Source organism: Onychomys torridus, chromosome 14 (genome assembly GCF_903995425.1).
Source record: "Onychomys torridus chromosome 14, mOncTor1.1, whole genome shotgun sequence".
NCBI lineage: Eukaryota > Metazoa > Chordata > Mammalia > Rodentia > Cricetidae > Onychomys > Onychomys torridus.
This window is the reverse complement of record NC_050456.1, coordinates 54,649,272-54,676,969: the sequence shown is the minus strand read 5'-3', so window position 1 is coordinate 54,676,969 and position 27,698 is coordinate 54,649,272. Positions and strand designations below refer to the sequence as shown.

General features: G+C 48.4%; 1 protein-coding gene across 1 annotated transcript in view; it reads right to left on the bottom strand.

The window, feature by feature from the left end:
- The window catches only part of Ift43 (intraflagellar transport 43), a 66,249-nt gene that overhangs the window by 16,439 nt on the left and 22,112 nt on the right, over positions 1-27,698 (bottom strand). The window contains exon 3 of the mRNA XM_036205640.1: positions 14,392-14,456. Within this exon, the coding sequence (XP_036061533.1) occupies positions 14,392-14,456 (65 nt within the window). The remainder of the gene's footprint in view (positions 1-14,391; positions 14,457-27,698) is intronic.

The following is a 27,698-nucleotide window of genomic DNA, read 5'->3' as shown; positions in this document are numbered from 1 at the left end:
AAGGATCTTCAAGATGCAATTATCATTAATATCATTAAGAGAAGTATCACAGGGGCTGGAGAGATGACTCAGAGGTTAAGAGCACTGGCTGCTCTTCCAGAGGTCCTGAGTTCAGTTCCCAGCAAACACATATACAGGTATATATGTAGGCAGAACACTGTATACATAATAAATAAACATCTTTTTAAAGGTTTATTTATTATGTATACAGTGTTCTGCCTACACACCAGAAAAGGGCACCAAATATCATTACAGATGGTTGTGAGCCACCATGTGGTTGCTGGGAATTGAACTCAGGACCTCTGGAAGAGTAGCCAGTGACCTTAACCACTGAACCATCTCTCCAGCCCCTAAATAAACAAATCTTTTAAAGAGAGAAGGGGGAGGGGAGAGAGAGAAATATAACAATAAAAAGGCAAGGTGCAGAATACAGTATGCTTAAAAATATTTACATGTGGCATGTGTGTATGTGTGTGTGTGTATGTGTGTGTTTGTGTATGCACGCAAGTATACACACATTTTGTACGACAGTCCTCAATCTCTCACTGAATGTGTTAAAATGTGGAAAATGCCCCCATCTGACAGAAGCGCAGAGCTCAACTGTAGGATCTCAGACACCCCCACTGCAATCTGTGGCTGACTCAGAATTACGCTCCCTCCCAGCAGGTGTCCGGCATCTCAAGAGAGTGCTACACTCTATCACAGCCCAGAAAAAGATCCAAACCCAAGACGCAAGGTGAAGTTTCTACTCACACATATTGCTTTCACACCACCAGAAAATCAGAAGTTACCTGCCAAACTGTCACAAGTCAGGAGCCGTCTGTGCATCTCCTCAAGTATGCGAGGACACTGGGAAGTGTCCTGGGAAGTCACTGCTAGAGAGATGGCCAGGACTGGAGGAGATGGTAGCTGTGGGTAGATTTCATCTGTTTCTATCTTGTTTATCTTGTTTGCATTCTTACATTAGGGAAAGGGCTTTATTTTTAAAACATGCAGCCTGAGGCTGTTGTCGGTGAGTTCTCCAGCAGTGGAAGGATGCACAGGGACCTTAAACAGCTAGCAAGAGCAGAATTGGACAGATCAAAGACACAGGTTTGAACCTGCTAAGAGAGATGACCTCTGCGCTATGGACAGTCCGGAGAAACAAGGCATGTTCCACAGGAGACTCAGCTTCTTGCCTATGGTTCTTCAAGGGCTATTAGTAAGGGCTGCTCGCTCCACTCCTGGCCCTTGGGGACAGGCCTCCAGCTCTACAGTCCTAGACCCAGCTCCAAGAACTGACCAGCTGCAGGGGCTAGAGAGCTTCACTTCTGCAACACCAGACATTGCAAAGGGCTAAAGGCCTAAGTCTTCAAAGGATGTGTAAGAATTCACTCGAGACGCACAGCTGGGCTTTAATTACAAAGAAGTCAAGGCTAACTTGGCTGAGGAAAGCGTATGGTATGAGGAAAGCGAGCAGCTGGTAGGAGGCTGGGGAGGTGAGGGCTGCCACCTATCTCTGGGTCCACCAGGCTGGCACACGGCCACTGGGACAAGGACCTGTTGTGGACGGCGAGCTTTAGGAAGCCGTGCCTGTGGCAGCTCCAGCCTCTTCCTGTGCACAGGGGTAGGCAGCAAGTTCAGCTCAGGCAGTCAGCTTTCCTCTCCCTGCCACCGGGGCATCGGGTGTCCCTCTGCTCCAGAGAGACATGACCAGGGCGGCTTAGCAGCCAACTCCTCCACTCTGCAGGGCTAAATGCTGCCGTGAGCTGGGAAACACTCAGCAGCCAGACCAACACTTCACACCCAGGCACTGCACCAGCAAACTGACCGTGGGACACTAGCCAGGGCCCAGGTTGTAACTGACTCTGCATCCAACATCCCTGCATGTGCCCCAAGTGGAGGCGTGTGAAAGTGCCCCCAGATCACAAGGAAGATTGTGCAGGGCATACCTCCTCTCTAGCCTACAGGATCCCGGTGTGCATCTTTAAGCCTCTTGGAAACTTTCCGGGAGTCACAACAGCTGCTTTCTTGGCCTGGGAAAATACTGTACCTCCTGCCTGTCTACCTTCCATTGAGATCTGGAAAGATTGGTAAGAAACAACACTTTGAGATCCGAACAGGAAAGCACAGATGAGCACCCGCTGCCGTTCAGTACAGTAGGAAGGGGAAATAAGTTAACCAGTGTGATGCAAACACACACACACACACACACACACACACACACACACACACACACACAATGACATTAAGCTTGATGTGCTTAATGTGCATGGCTGTTACCCTACCACATAAGAGGCAGAGGCCAGCCTGGTTTATATAGTGAGTTCCTGGGCTACAGAGTGAAATCCTGTCTCAAAACAAACAAACAAACACATGGTAAGGCATGAAGCTAACTTGCAAAGCCTCTTTCTCTCCTTTTGGAATCCTCAGTCCCCTTCAGCCTGGTTGTATGTCAGTTTTAAGCCCAGGCTTTCCTACACAAAAATGCAACAGGCCACTCCAGAAAGCTGGGCCTGCTGGGCCGTGCTGGACCAAAGACCCATCTCCAGGGCTTGCCTTCCCCAACACCAGGTAGAGACTTGGGAAGTAGCTCTCTGCTGTGAGGCTGCAGGGCTGAGTGGGGAGGGGCAGCTTGGGCTCCTCCTTCGCCTGCATCCTGTTCTGCTATAAGCCACCCATCATTTTCACTATTTCCCTGCCAGCTCCCAAACAAATGGACTCTACTGATGGGGTGGGATGCTGGGGGACAGGGCAGAAAGGTATCGGCCCACTTCCACGATGGTCCTTGCTTTCCGCTTGTTATTTCAATGCTTACAGTCTGGGTGCTATTTACAGTTTATCTTTGGATCCTATTGAATATATCAGATACCCAGCAATAAAGGATGTAGGTAGATGAAAATTAATTAGTAATTGTGGAGCAACTGTGGGGCTTGCTTACTCGTGGGCTTGCTTTTGCAGAACCAGGGACTGACCCTGGGGTCTCGCTACATCCCCAGCTTCTTTGGGCTTCTTTTTCCATTTTGAGACAGGGTCTTATTAAGCTGTCCAGGCTGGCCTTGCAATCTTCCTGGCTCAGCTTCCCAAGTAGTTGAAGTTATAGGCCTGAGTCACCAAGCCTGGCTTGACTGTGATTTTTCTAAATTCATTAAACAAAAACCTATCTACCTCTTCCTCAACCATCTCTCAGGCTCTGAACATAAATGTAGAGGAAAACAGAACTTATTCTTTGTGGGTGTACTTTCCAGACTGAGGAGACATTCCTTATGCCCTGTTCTAAGGGAGGTGAAAGAGCTTCCTTTGGGAAGCTCTTTAAATTCAGGGAGGAAACAACTCAACACCTCAGGAAGTCTCTGGATCTATCCCCAAGCATATTTAAGCAGGAAAGTTTGCTAGACGACACTCTCAGGCAAGCAGAGCTATCCAGACACCAAGCTGGCTGGAAGAGACACTCTCCATTCTGTTGACCTGCCTGAAGGTCCACAGTATGCTCCAGCTTTCTGAGCCATCATCCTTGCTGGGGTGGGCTTTGGTGATGTCTGTGTTCTGGGAAGTAAGCCCTTGCCCTGTCACCTGTAAGAAATCCTGATACAATTCACTGGCTCACCAAGTTGGCCTGGGGTGGTATTCTTCCTTTGTTCTGTCCTCGGTTCCCTAGCTTGGGTGAGTAGATGCATGTTCATGTCTCTCCCAGGAACAGTGACACACAACAGAGAGTCTGACATGGAACAAATAAATGTAAGGTGTACGCTAAAAGGTGTTTGGTTCTAAAACCATCTCTTCTAAACTTAGAGTATCTCATGAGTTGACTGCAGGAAAAACACACACACACACACACACACACACACACACACACACACACACACACACACACAGACTGTTAAGACAGCTGTCCAATGGTTGGGGATTTAGCTCAGTGGTAGAGTACTTGCCTAGCAAGCGCAAGGCCCTGAGTTTAGTCCTCAGCTCCAGAAAAAAAAAAAGACAGCTGTCCAAACAGGGAGTTCACGTGAGCATCTCCGAAAGTCATACAGATAGGCCTGGAGCCCTGGTGGTGGGTATGTGTGCGCATGCATGTGCGTGTGCGTGCCTGTGTGCGTGTTATGATTACTAACTAGGTCTTCCCTTCTCAGGCAACTACCCATCTGATCTCACTCTATCTTGGACCCTTGTCATCTTACAGGTGACTAACTGCTGAGAATCTAGTAACTGCTCCCTAGTGGTGCCCAGGACTCCCCTGTACCATATTAGTTCCAGGTTCTTTTTAGGGAAAGCTAACATGCAGGAAATCAATTCTCAAGGCTTCCAAGTTTATTTTTTTATTTTTATTTTTCTTGAAATCCCAAGCGAAACTGTGTTCCATTGATGAAAATCTGAAAGTCAAAAGTTAAATCCTTTTCCTTCTCTGGACTCAGGGGCACCTGGTCCCTTCTTAATTACTGGAGCTCTGTAAGGAATGGCTGTGTGTGTGTGTGTGTGTGTGTGTGTGTGTGTGTGTGTGTGTATGTGTGTGTGTGTGCAGCACTATAGACCCAGAAGCACAGAAAAGGGACACCAATCTCCCGCAACTATGTTTGAGTATTAGCAATGCACAGGAAAGGACAGTGACCACACCCCGCACCAAGGAGCTCAGTAGGATAATAAAGACAGGACCCACCTGGAGACTAGGACAGAGCCACACACTCACAGGTCCGTCCGCACACTCACAGGTCCTACACTCACAGGTCCCACACTCACAGGTCTACACACTCACAGGTCCGTCTGCACACTCACAGGTCCGTCCGTCCGCACACTCACAGGTCCCACACTCACAGGTCCCACACTCACAGGTCCCACACTCACAGGTCCGTCCACACACTCACAGGTACATCCGTACACTCACAGGTCCCACACTCACAGGTCCGCACACTCACAGGTCTGCACACTCACAGGTCTACACATTCAAAGGTAGGTCCACACATTCACAGGTCCACACATTCACAGGTAGGTACACACATTCACAGGTTCGTACATTCACAGGTACAAATATGCACAGGTACACACATTCACAGGTACACACATTCACAGGTAAGTATACACATTCACAGGCCCACACATTCACAGGTCCACACACTCACAGGTAGGTACACACATTCACAGATACACATATTCACAGGTCCACACATTCACAAGTAGGTACACGCATTCACAGGTAGGTACACACATTCACAGGTAGGTCCACGCATTTACAGGTAGGTACACACATTCACAGATAGGTACACACATCAAGTCTCTTAACCTCTAGACAAAACACTACATCCTCAGCTCAGCAATATACAACTACTTTAGGTTTCACAGGTCCATGACATTATATACAACAAAGATATTGTCTACAACACCTATTCGACAGGTAGAGGTACGACGCTCTGTAGGAAATATACAGGTTAGGTTCCCACAGCACTCTGTAACAAGCGTACCCCACATCGGTATCACATCATTCATTCACATGGATAGGGTACTACGACATTGTCAAGAGATGATAGCGTCCACACATGTCAAACGGTAGGATCCACACACTGTTCACAGAGTCCACATACTATGACAGGTAGGTACACTACATTTCACAGCTGAGTTAACACCATACAGTTGTACAGATGGATGGTTAACGACATATTCGATCAGGTCCACACATTCACACACAGGTCCACACATCACAGGTCCACACATTGTTCGACAACAGGTACCATCACATCCACTGTAATCATCCATCGTAAGGATGCAGGTACACACATTTCACGGTAGGTACACAAGCATTCAAGTAGGACACCACATGTCACAGGCTGACAATACGGCTTGAGTAACATACATTCACAGCTGAGTACACACATTTACAGGTGAGTACACATATTCACAGGTCCACACATTCACAGGTGCACACATTCACACACAGGTCCACACATCACAGGTACACACATTCACAGGTACATACATTCACAGGTCTGCACATCACAGGTCCACATATTCACAGGTAGGTACACACATTCACATGTCCACACCTACCTCATTCACTACGGGGAGATGGTAGGTTGCTCACACCTTTCCACGTGAGGATAGTGTGTACCTACCTGTGGAAGTTAGTTCAACGAAATTCACTCGTGATGGTAACAACACATTCACCAGGTTAAGGTACACACATTCACAGGTACATACATTCACAGGTACATACATTCACAGGTACATACATTCACAGGTACATACATTCACAGGTACACACATTCACAGCAGTCCTTCAGGTGAAGAGATGTGGGTGTTCATTGGAAATTTCCACAACCTTTCCATAGGTTTAAATTTTTACAAAACAAAGATTAATGGAGCTGGAGAGTTGTCTCAGAGGTTAAGAGCACTGGCTGCTCTTCCAGAGGACCCGGATTCAATTCCCAGCACCCACATGGCAGCTCACAACTCTCTGTAACTCCAATTCCAGAGGATCTGACACCTTCACACCAATGCACATAAAATAAATTTAAATAAATTATAAAAAAGATTAATGACAGGGAGGCAGGATAGTAATGCAATCAAATCATCAAGGAGGAGTTCTTTACAGAAGAATTTTCAGTAAGGAGTGAAAAATTCAAAAAGTCGCCATATGATGAACTTTAATGGAAATATTTCCTTAAGCAACTCTCACCAATGGATGCTGCAGCCATTAAGAGTCTGACGGGATGGGAGGGTGGAGGGCCACCATGACTAACCCTAATGACCACAGACTGCTTAAAGCAGAGTAAGTGGATACCAGTGCTCTCCTAATGGCTGGCCTTCCTAACTGCCCACACCCAGGCCTCCCCACACCGGGTCCCCACACCTCAACACTGGGGTCCCCTCACACCCAGGCCTACATATACCCAGGCTCCCTCACCCCTGGGCCCCCTCACCCAGGCCTCTGCATACCCGGGTCCCTCCACACCTCAACATCGGGGGCCCCCTCACACCCAGGCCTCCATATACCCAGGCCCCTTACCCCTAAGCCCCCTCACACACAGGCTTCCCCATACCCGGCTCCCCCCACACCTCAACATCGGGGGCCCCCTCACACCCAGGCCTCCATATACCCAGGCCCCCTCACACCTGGGCCCCCTCACACCCAGGCCTCCCCATACCCGGGTCCCCCAATGTTAGCCTTGAAACAAAGCACTCCAACCACAACAGCACCATAGCCTGAACCACCAGCTAGGCCTAGCTCTTACTCTCCCTTGGAACAGGACCACGGGGAGATAGAGAAACAATTCAGAAAGAAATGGTCCAAATCCAGAATACAGGACACTCTGCAGGCTGAGTTTCCTACCTTCTGCTCTCCACCGACAAAGAAAAGCAAAGGGCCCGGGGGTGGGGGTGGGGGCATAAAGGAGAAGGTACAGCCATAACAACTAAACCAAGTGTGGACCTTGGTTTGTCCTTCTCACAGCCCAACTCTACCAAGACATCTTCACTACAATGAAAATAACTGAATATGATCCGGAGATCAGATAACATTATGGAATTGTTATTAATTTTGATAGGCATAAAAGAGCATGGTGGTTAATAAAGGAAAAACAGTCCTTATCAATTAACAAAAATGATCTCCAGCAGGAGGGAGGGGATTCAACAACACTGTCAGGCTGCTCTTCCTGCCACGGGATTTTCATGCTCTCACGTGCATCTTTGTCAGATGAACTGTTGATCGGCACCCATGTCTAACCCAACAGTTTCCCATCTTCCAAACCACGGAGCATTTACACAAAGCAGGAGTGGCAAGCTGGGGTGGATGGATCAGATTTCTCACAGGCACAACCAGCCTCATGGCTTGGCAGCCACTAGGCCTGGCGCTGGCCCAAGGGCAGAAGATCATAGCGGGCTGGCATCCCCTGAGCCACACACACAGCACACAGAGGGGGGCCCCTGGCAAACATACACCCATGACATCTCCTAATGAGCAGGGCTGCGCTGGGGCTGGGCAGGCTGTAACATGGCTGGGTTAAGAGGACAGAGCCTGTGTCTGCAGCTTGCAGACGGCCGGCCGAGCCCTCCAGCCTGCAGGGTCTTTGCCTTTCACACTTCTGTAACCTAATAAGAATTAACTACTCGCTGCTAACAGGAAGGTAGAGACTCCAATGTGGCAATGACATACAGGGAGAGGACAGGAGCCCTTTAGTATTCTTGGAACATCTATGCCATTAAGAAGAGAGAGAGAGAGAAAGAAAAGAAGAGGAGAAGGAGGAGGAGGAGGAGGAGGGAAGGGGCAACCTCGGGACCAGCACACGGCAGTTCCCCCGCCATCTTGATGTCCTTGACACGTGCAGATGGTGTGGAGGTGGCCCGCACCAGAACAGCCCGTGAGGAGGAATGAGCGGCCAATGGAGATTTATGTGAGCAGAGCGAGATGGACAAGGTAAAATTGTCAGGAGGAGTTGTTGGAAAGTAAAATATATTGTGACAATTCCACTCCTGCCGTTCATCAATAAACTGACAGATCATTTAGTGTCAATTAGGAGTGATAGATGGACAAGTCCCCATGATCCTGGGCCAAAATTAATGGCTGGGAGGGAGAGGGCGATTGAAAGTGACGGCTGACATTGAGAGCTAAGTCCTGAAAGTCCCCGAGGGGCCATTACTTGCCTCATTCCCTTGCAGATCAATGCAGGGACAAACCCCCAAACAGACACTTTGAGACAAACTTAGTCAGAAGGCCTTCTCCTTCCCAGTCTGGTTCCCCTGCACTCAGCTCTACTCACCATGGCCATGCCGGTGACCCACCAGCTCTTCCAGTGTTGTCTTGCCAACAACTCCAGGCAGCTGACTCCAGGAGGGTGGCTTTGCACACTTACTGCTTTCAGGCCAGGAGAAGTGGTGTGTGTGTGTGTGTGTGTGTGTGTGTGTGTGTGTGTGTGTGTGTGTGTGTGTAGTAATTTCAGGTCCCACGCCATTCCTCAAGTCAGTCCTGCCCTGTACCTCAGAGTGAGCCTGAGTTCTAAGACATGGTGCCTCCCAGGGCCAAGGCCCACAGACGCTCTGCTCTGTATTGGCAGTGTTTCTTTCACACACCGAACAAAGATATCATGGGATCTCGTGTGTTGGCTGCGAGCTCATTAGTGGGAGCCATAAACAGCCCTCTTTTTTCCGCAGGAGACATGCAGCTGCCTGAAACTGTCATTTACCCTACTTCACTGAACGGAACCTACCTGACGGAGTTTGCCACGCTAGGGTCTGTTTGCACCCCATCCCCAAATTCTTACGTTGAAACCCTATTCCTTAAGGTGATGGTGTTTGCAGGTGGTGGCTGGGCTGGGCTGGGGTCACAAGGATGGAGTTCTCATGATGGGAGAGAGGAAGAGAAACTGACCTACCCAGAAAGAGCCCCTCACCAAGAACCGTCACGCTGCCATCTGACTTTAGACATCTAGTGGAAATGTGCACTGTCTGAGCTCCAGGGATCTGGTAATTCCTTACAGTGGCCAAACTGTGTCACGTAGGAGGCGCCACGCAGCGCCTGTCATCGCAGAAGCATTTAAAGTAAGCATGCTATTTATTTCCCGGTGCAACTTCTCTGATATAACTAGCCTAAGGAGGAGGCTGTCACCGTCCCAACGCCAAATCTTAAACCAAAACATTCTCACTGTCTCTGTCAGACTCCAACCAGCTTGACCCCCACCTACTCTGCAAGGTGGCTCTTGACCTTAGAGCCACTTCCTTCTGACGTCACATGGCTAGCACCGCCCATGCCATCTGCCTGTCACTCACCTGTGCTCCTGGGCAATTCCTGACTTTTTGACTAGAGCTGCCCTGATGCCCTCACTTAGAATCTAGTTCTCCCAGGACAGGATCACACCCTGCACTGTGGTGCTCACTAGGGAGACACTAAAGCTGCTGTGGAGAACAGACTCTGGTGCGCAGTGCCCTAAGACAATCAAAGATGATCACTAGTCACTCCTAAAGAAAAACAGCTTTCCGAGGGGACGCTCTCAAGGTCCCCCCAAAGCCGAGTGGCCACACTCGATAGCACTAACACAAGGCTGTGTGTGCTCAGTCCTGTGCCTTCTCATGAGATGTGGGAGGAGGTGCACAGTATCACCCGATCGCGCCTCAAACGTTCAACCTGAATCCAGTCACGACAAATTGGACAAATCTAAAGACAGAGCTGTGAGACAGCTGGCCTGGATGCCTCTGACCGTCCATGTACTCCACAGTGGGAGCTGTTATAGGGCAAGAAAGTGAAAGACGCTGGGCCTGGTGGCATAGACCTCTAATTGCAGAACTTGAGAAGCTGAGGCAGGGGGATGGACATGGGTTTGAGGCTAGGTTACGAAGACCCGGTCAAGAGAGAGAGGAGGGAGAGGAGGGAGGGGAGGGAGGAAGGATAGAACTAGCTAGGGTAATGTGTGGATTCTGATTGGATTCCAGAGCTAGAAACCATCGAAGGACAAATAGGAACATTTAAACTATATATATCCGATACTATTAAGTAACTATGCAGCAACCCAGTGATCAAGATTCTGTGATACGGGCTTTAGTATTTAGGGATAAATGTCGTCACATCTACAACTTACTTTGGAATGGTTCAAAGAAAAACACAGAGGACAAGGGAGACGGAGGGAAAGGGTCATGGGAGGAAGGGGGACAAAGGATTGGGAAGAACATGTCTGGCTGCTGGCTTTTGATTCTGTTCTAATGCTGGGAGAGAACCTAGAGCCCTTTACACACAAGGCAAACTCTCTTCCACTGAGCTACATCCCCAGGCCAAGAAAATCTCTTTAATAGTGTTACTCTGAAGACAGCTGCTCAAAGAGACCCTAATTACGGGAGATGTCTACTCTTCAAGACTGAACATCTTCAAGACAATATACATCTTTGTACGTGTCTTAAACAACCTTAGCAAGTGGCCATTCCACTGGCGCAGTGAATGTAGTTTTGGTCTACTTTACATTGACAATTTAACTCAAGAAATTAAAAACAAAACTGACTTGTAATCCCACCTTTAGCAGGGAACTCTGAACAGACAGAGCACTTCCCCGTCAACTTACAGCCACCCTGACTCCACTTACTTCATCTGTAAAATGGGACTGAAGGCAAAGGCTAGAAACATGTCCAGCAGCATCCTTTGTGTCAGACTAGCCTAGGTTAACTGGCTTCCACAGTGAGTCAAACTACCCAACTGCAACCAAACCTGTTCAGCCTGGAAGCTGCCCACCCCAGAACTGATGAAAACCAGAGGCTCACAGCAGAAGCCCAGCACTGCCCAAGTGACACCCTTCTATTTTATAATCCCAGAACTAAGATATTTTTAAGCAGCACTGTTAAATTTTTCGTCCGTTTGTTTCTTGAGGCACTGGGGATCAAATTGGAGCCTTGCACATGCTAACATAAGCTGTGGCACCTGGCTGAGCACTCCATTGAGCTGAGTGCTTTTCCTGTACCTCAGCACAGCTCTGTGCCCTGAATGGCTCTGCTATTTTACAGGGCTAAGTGAAATCCCTACGTGTACACTGAAGTGCTACAACCAGAATCCACACCTGAAAGACCCCCCGGCACCCCTATAGTAATGCTATGTTTGCAAGGCTTATAAGGGAACAAAAGACAGTTCCAGGAAATAGAATGGCCCCACCGCAGCCCAGATAGCCGATAGATAAGCAGGATGTCAGGGGCAGACTGCCTGGCGTCAGTGCGGGAGGGCCAGAGCAGCTGGAATTCTAGATAGGGGTTGAGTCAACACACATATCTGGTTACCAAGGGAAAAACCCACAAACCGCCCTGAGCCTGAGTTCACGCCCCATTTGATTTATGCTCATATATTCGCGCCTCACTTTGAATTGTCCAATCAGAGCTTTGTCCAATTAGAACCCTTTGACTATTCGTGCCTCACTTTGACAGAGCTTTGTCCAATTAGAACCACCCTTTGACTATTCGCGCCTCACTTGAATTGTCCAATCAGAGCTTTGTAACCATTCGCGCCTTGTTTAAATTATCCAATCAGAACCCTTTGACTAATGCTTTCCCACGCTTCTTGCTATAAAAACCCATCTTACCAACCCAGAGGCGCGCAAGTTTTCTGAGAGACTTGGTTGCCCCAGGTACCTGTGTTTAAATAAACCTCGTGCTGTTGCATCTGATCCGTGGTCGCTGCGTGCTCCTTGAGCCAGGGGTCTCTCCTGAGGGGAGACCTCTCCGGGGGTCTTTCACACCCAGGTGTGTCTGAATTAGACACCCACAGCCTTAAGTTGACTCCTATGGGCAAAATCACAGATGACCAACGGCCACGTGAGCATCAGTGTGCAAATTGGACTCTTTTGAGAGTGGTAGGAAGAAGTAGGGGACTGTTCTCCCTGACTCAAGAGAAGCCATCTGAAAACCTCAGAGACATGGACACCATCCTAGATGGCCCAAGACTTCCATCTCTGTCTAGACTTAAAAATGCTCGTCACACTGGGGACGTAGCTCAGTTGGAGTACTTTTGTCTAGGAGTGTACAAAGCCCTGAGTTTGATTCCCACCACTGTGTAAGCTAGGTATGGTGGTGCACACCTGTAATCCCAGCACTCTGGAAGTGGCAGCAGGAAGATCAGAAAAGTTCAAGGCCATCCTTAGCTACATATTAGGCTAGAAGCCAGTCTGAGCCACATGGTACTCTGTCTCAAAAATAAAACAAACAGGGGGCTGGAGAGATGGCTCAGCGGTTAAGAGCACTTGCTGTTCTTCCAGAGGTCCTGAGTTCAATTCCCAGCAACCACATGGCGGCTCACAACCATCTGTCATGAGATCTGGTGCCCTCTTCTAGCATGCAGGCAGAACACTGTATACATAATAAATAAATAAAGGAATGAAGAAATAAATAAATCTTTTTAAAAAATTAAAAAAATAAAACAAACAAGCCCAACATGGTGGTGCATGTCTTTAATACCAGCACATGGGAGGCAGAGGCAAGTGGTGATCTGTGAGTTCAAGACTAGCCTGGTCTACATAGCAAGTTCCAGGCCAGCCAGAGTTACATAGTGAGATCCTGCCTCAAATAAACAAACAAACAAAACCCAACAAAGCAAATCCCATATAATCTCCTTGGAGTAAAGCTTTGGAAGCCTGATGTGCCTATGCTAAGGTGTCTAATGCTAACTGAGTTTAAGGGCGTTGATATTCACAACAACCCTTCATTGTCTAGACCTAGAAGTACTCCCTAACAGACCGTTCTAGGAGAGGCATAAACATCACCATCTGCCAGAACACCTGTAGGGAAAATATGGTCAAAGCTATCCGTGAAGGGATGAAGACAAGAAATCCAATAATCACTATGGCAGCCGCCACCATCATCTACCTAGTGCCTCCTAAACGTTTCTTCCTCTTCTGTGGACCCATCCTCACATCACTGCACTCAAGTGAGAGCTATTTTACCCCAGGGCAGGGATGAGGAAACAGAAGCCAGAGAGCTTAATCACCTGCTCAAGGTCTCTGTGGTGTAATACGTAGCACAGTTAGGATCTGAAACTAGGTATTCTGGTTCCAGAACCTGTGGCTCTCCATGACTGTGCTTTGTAATCTCTCAACATGGAACCACAAGGCCTCTAACCTAGGGCTGGGGTGGGGGTGGGGATGTGAGTGGAGGTGGCTCTCAGAACAGGTCTCATTGCTTCAGCCCCTGCACCACCACCCAGTCAGAAGCACTGATGCGTCCATCCAGAGGCTCAAGGATCCTGAACACCTTGTCCAACCTTATCCAGCTGGGTGAAGACGGACCCAGCATCCACAGCCCCACACAACTTAAAAGGGACGCCGCGGGCCTGTGATACTAGTTGTTCCTTCTAGGGTCTCCAAAGAAGAGGAGAGGATGATAGGACAATACTGAATTATTATGGACCAATGTTCCCACCAGCTCCCAGCACCTGCTTATGATAAACATGAGATACCAACGAGGCAGTGATGGGACACCTGTCCTGCTCTTCATGAATGAATGATCTCTGTCCAGTGCAGACATGCTGCAGGGTTCATTCACAGCAACTAACAGGCAATTCCAGCATGAAGAGATGAAAAACAGAGCAGGGCTGGACTTTGAAAACGGTCGGCCAAGCAGGAACAGGGTCATAAAGGATGGAATAAACCAGGGACCCACTGACACAGACCTCAGAACACTCAGAGACAGAAACGGACTGCTGCCCCCAGGTGGGAAGTCGGGGTGATGTGGAAAGGGGCTGCTAAGAGGTACAGGGCTTGTTTGGTGGGATGGGAGGAAAATGTCCTAAAATGGACTGGGTGACAGGCACAAAACCGTGCCTATACGAAGAACTACAACAGTGCACACTTAAATGGTGTGTGACTTGCCTCTGTAAGGTTACAAAAATGACTCGATACAGGTATGTGGTCCCATCTCCATACCACCCTATCCACCCGAACTTATCCCAGGGAGTTGTGTACTCACTTTGACACCTTCATGGAGTCATCTGCCCAGCCTCCCTGTCTGCGAGGTGGTTTCGGTGGGGGAGCCTATGAGAGAGAAGGATGACTGTCATTCACTCAGCTCGTGCCTCCCAACACCACAGAGCACCAGGTCCAGGTCACCTAAACCAAGTTAGCCCACAGAAGCACTTCCCCAACAAAAATATGAAAATACACTCTAACTTACTATGAAAACCATACCATCATCCCTCTTGGTGGGTGTGGAAATCGGCACACTGTTCCTGATGGACAGCTGGCAGATGCCCACTGAAGACTTAAAATACTCAAGACTTTTTTTTTTCCAGGCCTAGAGAATAAACCCATGCTGGTGGCCATGTCAGAGGAGCAGCAGGTGGCAACTGAAGTTCAAGGTGTCAGCCCACCAGGAGGCAACTCCCTGATGGGTGAGTCTCGACAGGCAAGGCCCCCGAGTCCACAGACCCCCCCAAATGTCTTTTGCTTCTGCTGTGCCTTCACTTGTTTGCTGCTGCCATTTTTCTCTGGTATCTGACATGGTGTGCATGGGTGTGGGGGAGATCCCCATGCCTGTAATGTAGTATGATTATCTCCTGGATACATCCTGTTCTACTGGGCATTTTTACCTGTGGATCATTAGGGAGATGATTTCTTCCTAAGCTGTACTGTCTAACTAATAATAATAATGTTAGTTTATACAGAGTTTTGATAAATGAAAATAAATATAAGCAAATGTTACACAGCTAGAGCCTGTGAGTTTCACCTAAGGAGCTGTATAGATTGTAGCTCAAATTAATGATTAAGAAAAACAACTGAGTCCCAGTAGCCAAGCTAGTTTAAATCTTCTAATCTTAATGTTGGGAGATGTGTTCACAGGTTTCAGGGTGCATCACAAGCTGAAACAAAGCTTTGAAAATAACTGAAAGTTAGACTAGGATGTTTTGGTCAAATACTTTTGAGGTGAAAAACCCGAGAAGACAATCTAAAGTTTTAGAAAGGCACATGGTTGAGTGAGGAACTCTTTAAGGTCAGGGAGCAAGAACAAAGCAGAACAACTATCACCAGCTGATGCACCTTTCCTGCCAGGATTTATTGCCGACTAAAGGTGATGACTAATTCCTTATACCCATTTTTGCCCTCAATCTCCTGATATAAGAAACTGCTGATGAGTGGATATGCACCCTAAAGGTTTAAAGTAGAGCTGACTGATTCTTTTTCATATATAAAAGTTTAGGTTTGTGATTCCTTTAAGATTCCTGATAAGATTACCTTTCAAGGTAAGTAATAAAGTGAATGGCCCTTTCTCTGTAACTGCAAAACTGTAGTCTGCCAGTGAAAGACCTGACTGAGAAGAATATCCTGCTTGCCTACATGGTTAATCTGTAACAAGTTGCTTGGATATGAATATATGTGGGTTCTTGGGATAATTTGTTTTTTACCTGTAATACATAAAATGTTTAATCATGTAAGAGATATGGGAAACATGCTGTTTTTACTGTTTGTTTTGTATTCATTGTAATCATTCACCTGAACAACACAATGTAACCACACTGTGATTTTTATATTGCCTGAAAGATTTTGCTGGGGTATACAAGCTATAAGAAAAAAATAATAAGGATAGAGTTAAAATGAGAGTTAGAAGGAAAACATCAAGAATGAGGCCGTTAGAAGGAATTAGACGGAAAACATCAAGAATGAGAGAAGAAAATCATCAGGAAAATAAAGAATAGAGAATACAAAAGCAGAATAAAGAAAAGGTCTGAAAGAAACCATCAAGAGAGTGTGTGGGTGTCTTTTCCCCTGACCCCCTCAGATAAAAAAGCCTAGAACCCACCAATTCCAGATTTCCCTCTGGCCCCTGTGATGATGGAGCCTCATTCATGCAAGTACAAACTCTACCAATGAGCTGCATTCTGTGTGTGTGTGTGTGTGTGTGTGTGTGTGTGTGTGTGCGCGCGCGCACACGCATGTAGTATAGAGTGTGATATGTGCATGTATGTCGGGGCAGGGGATGTGATCATGTATATTGAGGGGGGAGGGGATGTGATCATGTGTATGGAGGGGGGAGGGGATGTGATCATGTGTATGGAGGGGGAGGGGATGTGATCATGTGTATGGAGGGGGGAGGGGATGTGATCATGTGTATGGAGGGGGGAGGGGATGTGATCATGTGTATGGAGGGGGGAGGGATGTGATCATGTGTATGGAGGGGGTAGCAGGGGATGTGATCATGTGTATGGAGGGGAGGGGATGTGATCATGTGTATGGGGGGGAGGGGATGTGATCATGTGTATGGAGGGGGTAGCAGGGGATGTGATCATGTGTATGGAGGGGGTAGCAGGGGATGTGATCATGTGTATGGAGGGAGGGGATGTGATCATGTGTATGGAGGGGGTGGCAGGGGATGTGATCATGTGTATGGAGGGGGGAGGGGATGTGATCATGTGTATGGAGGGGTGGCAGGGGATGTGATCATGTGTATGGAGGGGGGAGGGGATGTGATCATGTGTATGGAGGGGGGAGGGGATGTGATCATGTGTATGGAGGGGGAGGGGATGTGATCATGTGTATGGAGGGGGGAGGGGATGTGATCATGTGTATGGAGGGGGGAGGGGATGTGATCATGTGTATGGAGGGGGGAGGGGATGTGATCATGTGTATGGAGGGGGGAGGGGATGTGATCATGTGTATGGAGGGGGGAGGGGATGTGATCATGTGTATGGAGGGGAGGGGATTCATGTGTATGGAGGGGGGAGGGGATGTGATCATGTGTATGGAGGGGGAAGGAGATGTGATCATGTGTATGGAGGGGGCGAGAGGATGTGATCATGTGTATGGAGGCCCAAGATTGGCTCCGGGTGTCATTCCTCAATTGTTCTCCACCTCGACTTCTTCAGAGAGAAGACTCCTCACTGAACCTGGGTCTCACTGATCGGGCTAGGTTGGCTGAGCAATGAGCTGCAAGCTCTACCTGTCTTTCCCTGCTGTGGTTACAGGACCATACTACCATTGCCCAGCTTCTTCTGTGGGTTCTGAGGATCTGACGCTTTACCTACTGAGCCATCGCTCTAGCCTGCTCATGACTGTTACGACAGAAATTCTTCCTTTTTCTTTAAGGATTTCTTTATGTGTGTGGGATGCCTGCATGTATGTCTATGCATCACATGTGTGCAATGCCTATTCCAACCAGAAGAGGGCATCAGATCCCCTGGAACTGGAGTTAACAGATGATTATGAGCCACCATGTGGGTGCAAGAGGGATGGAACCCAGGTCTTCCGGAAGAGAAGCCAGTGCTCTTAACCGCCAAGCCCTAAGATAGCAATTCTAAACCCAGAAACCTATCCCAAGGACATAAACACAAAGAACGCATGTCATTTCTGTGTAACCAACACTTGGCAACAACCAAAATGGACAGCAATAAGGAACTAAATAAAATGAAAGAATATATATAAAATGATACACAAATAATGCAAAACTGTTATAAAAATATCAAAGTTGATATACATTAATTAAATAAAAAATAATTAAAACAGTAGGAAAAAGGATTTGATTTTGCAAAAAGACCATGAATACGAACTACTTAGTTCATTAGCTCCATGCACATGATAGGGACTCCCAATCATTAGCTCCATGCACATGATAGGGACTCCGAATCATTAGCTCCATGCACATGATAGGGACTCCCAATCACTAGCTCCATGCACATGATAGGGACACCCAATCAAGGGTAACTTAAATTTTCTAGCCCTGTGCTGCTATGAATTTTCTGACTTAATGGCCTATTTATATTACTTTTATCAGAATAAAAGTAATTAAATGAAGATTTAAGAGTAAGGTTTGCTTAGCAGACATAAACACGATACTGGCGGGTTCTACTTTCTTCAAGCTATTTGGCCAGGAAGCACTCTCCTAGAATGGGCACAGTCAGACACCCTGCTGCACAAATTCTTGCCCAGCATGCCCTAACTAAACACATCACCCAACAGCAAGCCTCTAAAGCACCTGAGGCGGATGAAACCACCCGGAGTTGTGTCCTACTTTAACCCAGCATTCTTCCAGGAATGTTTTTTTGAAATCTCAGTTTTCTTTTTCCAAGAACTTCACAAACTTCTAACTGTGGCTCTCAGTCTGGAGAGGGATTCTGATACATGGCCGACAACAGGGGTCAGCAAGCTTCTGCAGAGGACTAGGAGATAAGTATTCCTTTTATGAGCCACACTGTCTCTGGTGTGACTACTGAGTTCTGATCCTGTGGAGAAACAAACAGTTTGGATACAAAGGCAAACGGGTAAAGCTGACTTCCAAAAACACAACAGAAACTCTAAACCCAGGCAGCGGGCCAAAGGTGAGGGGAAGGATGTGGTTTGCTGACCCGTCACTGTGACCTCCTTTCTGAAGCCTGATAGGACCATTTGAAGGAAACACCCTGTCCATAGGCCTGCACGCCTTTATGCTTTCGATGTTTTGTTGTTACCGTTTTGTTTTGGATTTGTTTGTCTTTTTCAAGACAAGGTTCCTCTGTGTAGCCCTGGCTGTCCTGGAACTCCCTCTGTAGACCAGACCAGTCTGGCCTCAACTCACAGAGATTTGCAGGAGTGCTGGGATTAAAGGTGTGCACCACCACGCCCAGCCTGTAGTTAATTTTTTTTTTTTTAACATGGTGATAGATTTTCTTTCCTACCAGTGTAGCAGTACCCCAGGCTGGCAAAAGAGTGTCCCATTTACATACAAGACCTTTCTGTGGTATGAGCCAGAGCCTCCTAGAAATTACTGAAAAGGATCCCAGCCCTGGAATAAAATACCTACACCCACTGAGCGCTTGGAAAATGTAGGGGACACTTTAGAAAAACAAAACAACAACAACAACACCAAAAAAAAAAAAAAAAAAAGAATGGGGGACAGGCGGTGAGTGCGCAGGCCTTTAATCCCAGCACTTGGGAGGCAGAGGCAGGCGGATCTCTGTGAGTTCAAGGCCAGCCTGGTCTCCAAATCGAGTTCCAGAAAAGGCACAAAGCTACACAGAGAAACCCTGTCTCGAAAAAACAAAAACAAACAAACAAAAACAAAAAACAAACAAACAAAAACAACAACAACAAAAACCCAAACTCGGCTTTCTACATAGAGTCCAGCAACAGAGCCAGAGGCCCTACATGTCGATCGTACTTAAAAGCATCTTAAATACAGAAGTAGAGTGGAAAATATCTACCGTCTGTCCCTGGAGGGGGAGGGGGAGGCCCAACGATGTACTAAGGGACTACACAGCCTTCCTTGCCTCTCAGTCCACCCACCCAGCCCATCTGTGGGCGGGAGGGAGCAGCCATGCATTCCAGGCTCCATTTTCCCTTAGACACAGCTGGTGAATCCCAGTGTCCTGGACCCAGACAGAACTCATTAGAGCCAGGGATGATGATGATGCATTCCCCTAATCCTAGCACTCCAGAGGCTGAAGCAGGAGGATTCCAAGTTTGAGGCTAGCTTGAATTACACAATGAAACAAACCACCGCCAGCACTCAGCTGGATTTTCTGTCCCGGGAATCCAGGATTGAGCGGCAGAGGCGGGTGGGCTCCTTCAGACAGCACTGAGCAGGGTATTTCCAAAGACCAACTGGAGGTAGGGTGACCCAAGACTACAAAACACCAAAGTGATGTGCAGAACCAAAGGACCTTGTCTTGTCCCTTGCCATACGTAAGGCAGTAGTATGCTGAGGGACAAATTTTGAACTTAACTGACCCACACTGAGGCCCCCTTGAGATGTTTTAAACTGATTTATGGCCAGGCAAGGTGGTGCATGTTTATGTCAGCATTTGGGAGGCTGAGTCATGAGTTCAAGGCTAGCCTGGGCTACATAGAGAGACTCACAAAAAAGGGAAGGGGGGAGGAGACTGGAAAAATGGCCCAGTGTTTAAGAGTGCTTGCTGTTCTAATAATAAAGACCAGAGTTCAAATCCCAGCACCCACATAACAATCAGGGCATCTTGTACACACTTCTAGCCCCATCTCTCAGACAGTGGAGATGCAAGGATCACTGAGGTTGGCTGGCCTCCAGCCCAGCCAAGAAAACTCAAGCTTCAGGCTCAAAGAGAGACCCTGCTTCAAAAGAAACAGTGGAGAGTGATGGAGGAGGACACCTGGCGCCCTCTTCTGGCCTTCATTCATGTGCACAGGTTCACACCCACACAGGCTCACACCTGCACACACATAAATCTCTCCAAAATTAAAATATAAAAATAAACCAATTAGTCTACACCCCTCTCCCTGTCCCCTGGGAAAAACAGTGTACATCTCTCTACCCGAGGCTGGGCCTAGCTAGCCTGTGACAATGCAGTATGGTCATTAATTGGTTGTTATGTTTTGTTTGGCCACACAATTTCTTTTGTTTGTTTTCAATTTATGATACCATCTAAGAATTGGAAGATTTCCACATTAAAAGTTAGTTTCCAGCTGTCTTGACAAACTGGAATATCCAGTAATGCTGGGGCTGAGCAGGAGCCGTCCCCTGGGGCAGGGGCATGTGTGGCAGTTAGCTGCGTCCTCACCTGACTCCTTCCTGCTAATATTTCTTCTGTTACTACTGAACAGTGTGGTTGCTTTTAAGCCCTGGTACAGAATTCTCTCTCTGTTCCTCTGCTTACCGGAAATGGGTAGAGGGGGGCTACGCAGTGTTCTGAGAAAAACAGGCAGTGTGATCTTTGCTTGCATGCCCAATGGGCAGAGTGAACACACTCTTAGACATCAGCTCAATGGTTCTCAACCTGTGGGTCGCAACCCCTTTGGGGGTTGAACAACCCTTTTCACAGGGGGTCACATACCAGATACCCCACATATTAGATATTTACATTAAGATTCCTACCAGTAGCAACATGACAGTTATTTTGTGGTCAGGGGTCACCACAACATGAGGAACACACTGTTTTACAGGGTGCAGCATCAGGACAGTTGAGAACCACTGCTGTAGCTGACCCTAGCCTCAGTCTAATTCACACCCTGAGGCTGGAGCAGCTGACACCTGGGTGTGTGGTCTCCAACCATTTCTCTGCTTCAGGTATCGGGAAAGACAGAATGAACTCAATACAACCTATGATGTTGCTGGGCATAAAGGTGCACACCTTTAATCCCAGCACTCAGGAGGCAGAGGCAGGTGGATCTCTGTGAGTTCGAGGCCAGCCTGGTCTACAAAGAGAGTTCCAGGACAGGCTCCACAGCTACACAGAGAAACCCTGTCTCAAAAAAACGAAAAAAACAAAACAAACAAACAAACAAACAAAAAACCCTACGATGTTAAAATATGGGAAGCATCCGGTCTGTTTGGGAGATTTTCTAATGCTATCAGATGCCAGGAGTCCAGAACTAGACAGGGAGGAAACGGACTCCCCTGTACCGCTCTTCCCTACTCTGTGGGTTACAGTGACAGCAGGGGCAGAGACGGGCCTGGGAGAGGATGGTGGAATATTAGGCAGCGTGGAAGAGGAGCGGAAGCGAAACACACTTCTGAAATGTAGCCTCTGAGTCATCCCTAAAGATGGAGAGGGACCGAACTGCTGGCAGGGTGGATGGCTGAGCGTGTAGAACCGCGTCCGGCACGCCAAGACACTCCGACAATCACTGTCACCACTATCGCTAGTGTCACCTCTAACCAAGCCCCAGGAAGCCATGGCCCCTGGGGGTGAGTGAAGAGCCTCCCTCCTCTGGGTGACAGCCGCTGTTCTCAGGTTCCCAGACACAAGAATGAGGAAGCGCCCTGGAGCAGTCATTCCCCCATGCCCAGCTGCTTGACATCTGGCGCTAAAATCAAAGAAAGGCTCTCTTCACAAATGGCAGGAGCCTCCCAGAGCTGCCGTAATACACCACTGTGGAGGCCGCTCCCCATCTTCCTCAAGCACTGGAGCAGCTGGGAGAGGGGGCGTGCAGAGGAATCCTCTGGGCAGATGGGTAGGCAACAGGAGCCCTGCCCGCTGGGGTCTTGGCAAGGCTCAGGAGGCGCTGAGGCAGACAGGGGGCACACTCGTGCCCTCTCACTGCTCTGAAGAATTCGCCAGCAAGAGACGGAAAGGCTGTTTCTCATCAGCAGCTCAGCTGGCAGCGTGGAGGACGGTAGAAACTTTTAGGGAAGAGGGTATTTTGAGTTCGTAGTTTGAGGGTGCGGGCCACAGTGTCGGGGCGGACGCAGTGGGCGGAGGGGAGTGGGCAGCTGCCACATGGCATCCAGTCATCATGCAGAGAGAGGAGGTATAGACGGGACTAAAAAAGAGGAAGATTGGAAGAAGAGGAAGGCAGGGGTGACAATCGAGATGGAAGGTATAGATAAGCCACGAGCCATGTGGCAAAGTAGAGATTAATACAAATGGGTTGAATATGAGAGTAAGAGCTAGACAATGGCAGGCCTGAGCTAATGGCCAAGCAGTTTAAATAATATAAGCGTCTATGTGTTCATTTTATAAGTGGGCTACCGGACTGCTGGGGCTTAGTGGGAACTGGAGAAAAGCTCTCCAGCTACAAAGGAGTGAAGCTTGCTTCTTCCTTGCCAACCCATGACCGGTGCTAACCACAGTCAGGGTGCGTCTTCTCTATTCAGGTAAACCTTTCTGAAATGCCCTCAAAGGCACACCTGGAGCTAGGTTCCCGTGGTTGCTCTAAACCCAGTCGAGTTGACAAATTGGTACCAAAGGAGGCGAGGAGGGACAGGTGGGAATCTGCACAATCAGAGGGAGAGGCCCATCTCCTGGTGGGGAATGTGTACACTCGGGGTTTATTCCTGAGATCAAGAACTGGAAATGGTCTCCAGGCCCGGGAGTCCTGTCAAGGTCTCGTAAATATCCTGGCTGGAGTCAAGAGACTTCATTACCCACTATTCTAAATTACAAGGGCTCTTCCACAGAGTTCACCCTCACTCCCTGGACACTACCCAGGTGCAGAGACAGAAAACTATCCCATCCTTGTCTTTGGATGCACCTGGTTCACTGAGGCCAACAGGAGGTAAACTTCAGGTCCATGTGAAATCCATATGAGCAGACATCAGGTTGAAGCTAAACCCAGGAGGCCACACTGGTGGCAGAGGCAGACATGAGTTCAAGGAGGCAGAGTACTCCAGGGAGGTGAGGCTGAGGCTAAGGTGGGACCCCTCTGGCACAGAGGAGCGCCATCAGTTCTGCACCTTCTTGTCACCCTGGTGGCTCATGGAGCCACTTCATCCTGGGGCATCTTAAAGATGCTCTAACAAGCATGCTCAAAGTCCTCGGTACCCAGCTAAAGGCCAAAGAGAATGGTGCCAAACCTGGGCAGGCAGAGGAAGGCGAAGCATTCTGGAGAAAGTGAGCCTTGCTCTGGATTTGAACCACGTGGGAAGGGCTTCGGCTGCAGCTCACTGGAACTGGAAATGGTCTCACCAGAAGAGCACTTGCCTAACTGAATTTGATTCCCAGCACTGGAAAATGAAGGCAGGCAGGCAAGGGTGTGCATGTGATAACAAGGCTAGTGACAGTGATATGTGATTGGTGCCAGGGATAGCACATACTCCAAGAGCAAACGCTGCTGCTTCATCACTGTCATGGTGAGGGATCCTGGGAAGATCCTGGGGATGCACCCCGGCTATCGACAACACAAGCCAAATGACGTCAGGGGCACCTGCTTACACTACCACTTCTAAAATTAAGTGCTGACGGTCTACTTGACATGGAAGTAGATGATTAGCTTTGAATAATGCAGTTTCAGAAGGCCAACTGGTTCCTTCGGCATGGATTGTCCACCCCCTGAATGCCTTGTTCCCTTCCCAGAAACTCTGGTGACATCTAGGGACCCAAGAAACTCCATCTCTAAGAGTCCCAAGACCCTCTTCCCAGGACAAGCTAAAACACAGAATACCCTGAGGCTAACTCACTAGTATGGCTCCTTCTGGGACCCGTGTGCCTTTCTTTCCCGGAGGTCACAGCTCCAAGGCAGGGGTCCTGCAGTCCTGAAGACCCCAACCAGCTCAATGCTCTGAGCTCCAGCTTCAGTCATGTCTCTCTCTCGGGGTCCACAGATCCCTCTCCATCCCACCTATCAGGTCTGGGTAAGACCAGAAGAGACATGAATGTGTGATTCATTGTTTTCTTAGCTCTTACATGCCTGAGTTCTCTCCATAATGGCCCACTCATTTAAAGGGAAAAGTGTTTGCTGTGGTTCCCTCCTTGGAAGAAGACACTCAGTCTTTAGGCCGGCTAAGACAGTCGCCACACTGTTTCCCTGGAGCCCATCAACTGCAGAACTTGCCTGGGAGCACCTAGGAGCACCTAGGAGCACCTAGGAGCACCTAGGAGCACCTGGGAGGCTAGCACTCCCTGTTCCTGCAGGCGCTCTGCAGGAGACAACGATGCTATTGCCATGTTGGAGAGTCAATAATGCACAGCCCCAGTGACCTTCAGCACCAGAAGAAAAGCCTGGCCCTCAAATTCAAAAGTCCCGGCTTATTCTTTCAATGACCCTGCTTCTGAGATCCAGAGGCAAGACCCCAAGACATCAGTCAGAAAAGCCATTTCCAACTTTGGCTGACTGACTGCCAGATGACATCACACACACACACACAAACACACACACACACAAACACACACACACACACACACACACACACACACACACACACTTTTTGTAAAGAGAAGTCTTGAATTATGTAACAGCACAAAGGACACAAAGAAGGCCTGGTGACAGCATCCCTCCGGCAGCATCCCTCCGTGCTCTCTGGAAAACCAAGTCACATCTCGAGTGTGGGAAATAAGCTAGCCTGCTGGGGCTGCCGCTGATGGGCGGAGGGGGCAGGACCCTGCATAGCTCCTGAAGAGAAGCAGAAATGTGCTGTCTCCAAAAATAAACCCAGGGCAGGGACGACTGTGAGTAAAGGGCTGAGAGCACATGACCAGGGCTGCAGTCCTGAAATACCAGCATGCTACGAAAAGGAGCCTGTGAGAGGCAGAGCGCGGGAAATTCAGGAAACAGCCTCTTTATATGGTCTCATCCGAGTGGGCCAGGATTCAACCAACTGGAATTACCATGTCAGAGGGAGCCTCTCGGGCCAGAGTCATTTCTGATCTTTATATGGTTCCCCCAGATTCCTAAGATGCCGACACACAAAGAGGCCCCAGTGCCAAAAAAGGAGCCTTTCGAGTTGGGAGCCTTCGCACAGACTCTCAGGAGTTCTAGAGAAGCCCCACTCCCACCTACCCCCAAAATGAGTCGGGATCCCCGGAGTTCTCAATCCAGGGACAATAGGTTTCCAAAGGCCAGGGCAAGCACACAGAAATGCCCAATGCAAAGACACACAGCTGAGTGAGATCGAGGGCAGAGTTCACACCAGCCATCTTCAGTTGGAACTCTGGTCACTGACTGAAAACAAACTCCCTTCCTTGCTCTAGCAATACAGGGGCCAACACTCTGCAGGGGCAGGTACCCACTCTACCGCTCAGCACTCCTATGCCAGCACATGGCCAGCGCTTCCTGTCTCCTGCCTACACCCTGGGTCTCACGCTAAGACATCATAGAGCTGAGTTTTCCCACAGTGGATTTCAGGTCAAGGAGGGTCATGGATCATCTGAGCTTTCCACTGAACCCTTGTGAGAGCAAACACAACTCTCTCTGTGAAGAACAAACAGAAATGGACCTAGAATACATTCCATTTTACAAACAAGAAAGAAAGAAGTGTGGGCACCACAAAGCCACGGGTGGGAGACTGACTGGGAAGAAGGGGTGTTTCCATGGTTCCTAAAAGAAAAACTGCCCTCTGTATCAAGTGTTAGTTGCAAGGAAGCAGAAGCTTAAGGCAGGCCGCGTCTGTCGCCACCCCAGCTCAGCCAGAACACTTCACAGCACTAACAATGGGGACGTGGTGTGCCATCTCCTGGAGTGCACAGCACCACCCCGGAAAGATCCCTGCCAAGAATGTTCCTCTGGAATCTAATCAAGCCTTCCGATCTCGTTTCCAGTAAGCTGGAAATCAGGTAAGAGAGGAGTAAGCTAAATGACACCAGGAAGAAAGAATCTGATGAATCCACCATGAGGAGAACTCAGAGTCACCTGCCAGACCTCTTCCAAAGGCCAACGCCATTAAAATGGGGGGAAAGCGTCTCAGAGAAGTAATCAGAATGTGCAGTTCTTACATGGATCCTGGATTGATTGATTGATTGATTGATTTGTATTTCAAGACAGGGTTTCTCTGTGTAACAGCTCTGACTGTCCTGGAACTCACGCTGTAGCCCAGGCTGGCCTCAAATTCACAAAGATCCGCCTGCCTCTGCCTCCCGAGGGCTAGGATTAAAGGCATGCACCACCACCACCACAAGGCTGGATTGTTTTCTTTTAAACACCTTCATTATAAAAATAATTTGAGCAGGGGGTGGTGGCGACACCTTTGATCCCAGCACTCAGGAGGCAGAAGCAGGAGGATCTTGGTCTGATCTACAAAGAAGCCAGCCTGGTCTAGAGTAAAGCAAGTTCTGGGACAGCCAAGGCTCCGGCACACAAAACAAACACAGAGCTCTGTCTCCAAAAGCAAACAAAAAAACCAACAATAATTTTGGAGATTAAAAAAAAGGAGGATACGCTGGGTAACAGACGCTGCTGGGCGAGGCCAGCCTGCCCACGTGACGACTAGTTTTCCAGGAAAAGGTCACTTTAGCTGAATGGTGAAATGCTGTAACTCGACAAAGGCTATACCCAAAGCGCAATGTTTATATTTTAAAGTGTTTTCCAAGTTATAATCTAAGCAAACAGGGTAAATCTTAGTCACAGTTGGGTCTAGTGAGGATTGCAGGCTGCACCTTATACCATTTCCACCCCCGACTTTTCCAGATGTTTCTATTTGTGATGAAAAGATGACCCAGTCAAGGAGGAAGCCACGGGCTAAAGTTCAGGTTAACAAAGAACAGAAGAGTGGGGTTGGTGTGGAGGAGGGCACCTTGTGCAAGCTGTCCACAGACGTGCCGGCTCAATAAAAAAAAAAGGTGCAACAGCAAGGCAGACATTCTCCACTTAACGGCCAGGAATTCCTAATGCCACAGCCAGAAAATAACTTTCCACCACACACATCAGTCTTGTGATCCCGGCCATGAGCGGAAGCCACGGGGAAAGGTGCTTTTATTGCTTATTTGGTCTTGTTTGCTGGAGATGACCCCAGAGCTTCAAGTGCACTAGACAGAAGAGCTACCCCTGACCAACGACACCCCCACCCCCACTGTGCTTTTAGATAGAAGTACCTCTCTATCCCTAGAGAGATCCACCATAATTTACGGTGAATGCTACCTTGTGAACGTATGCATTATGAAATTAGGGTAAAAAAAACACATG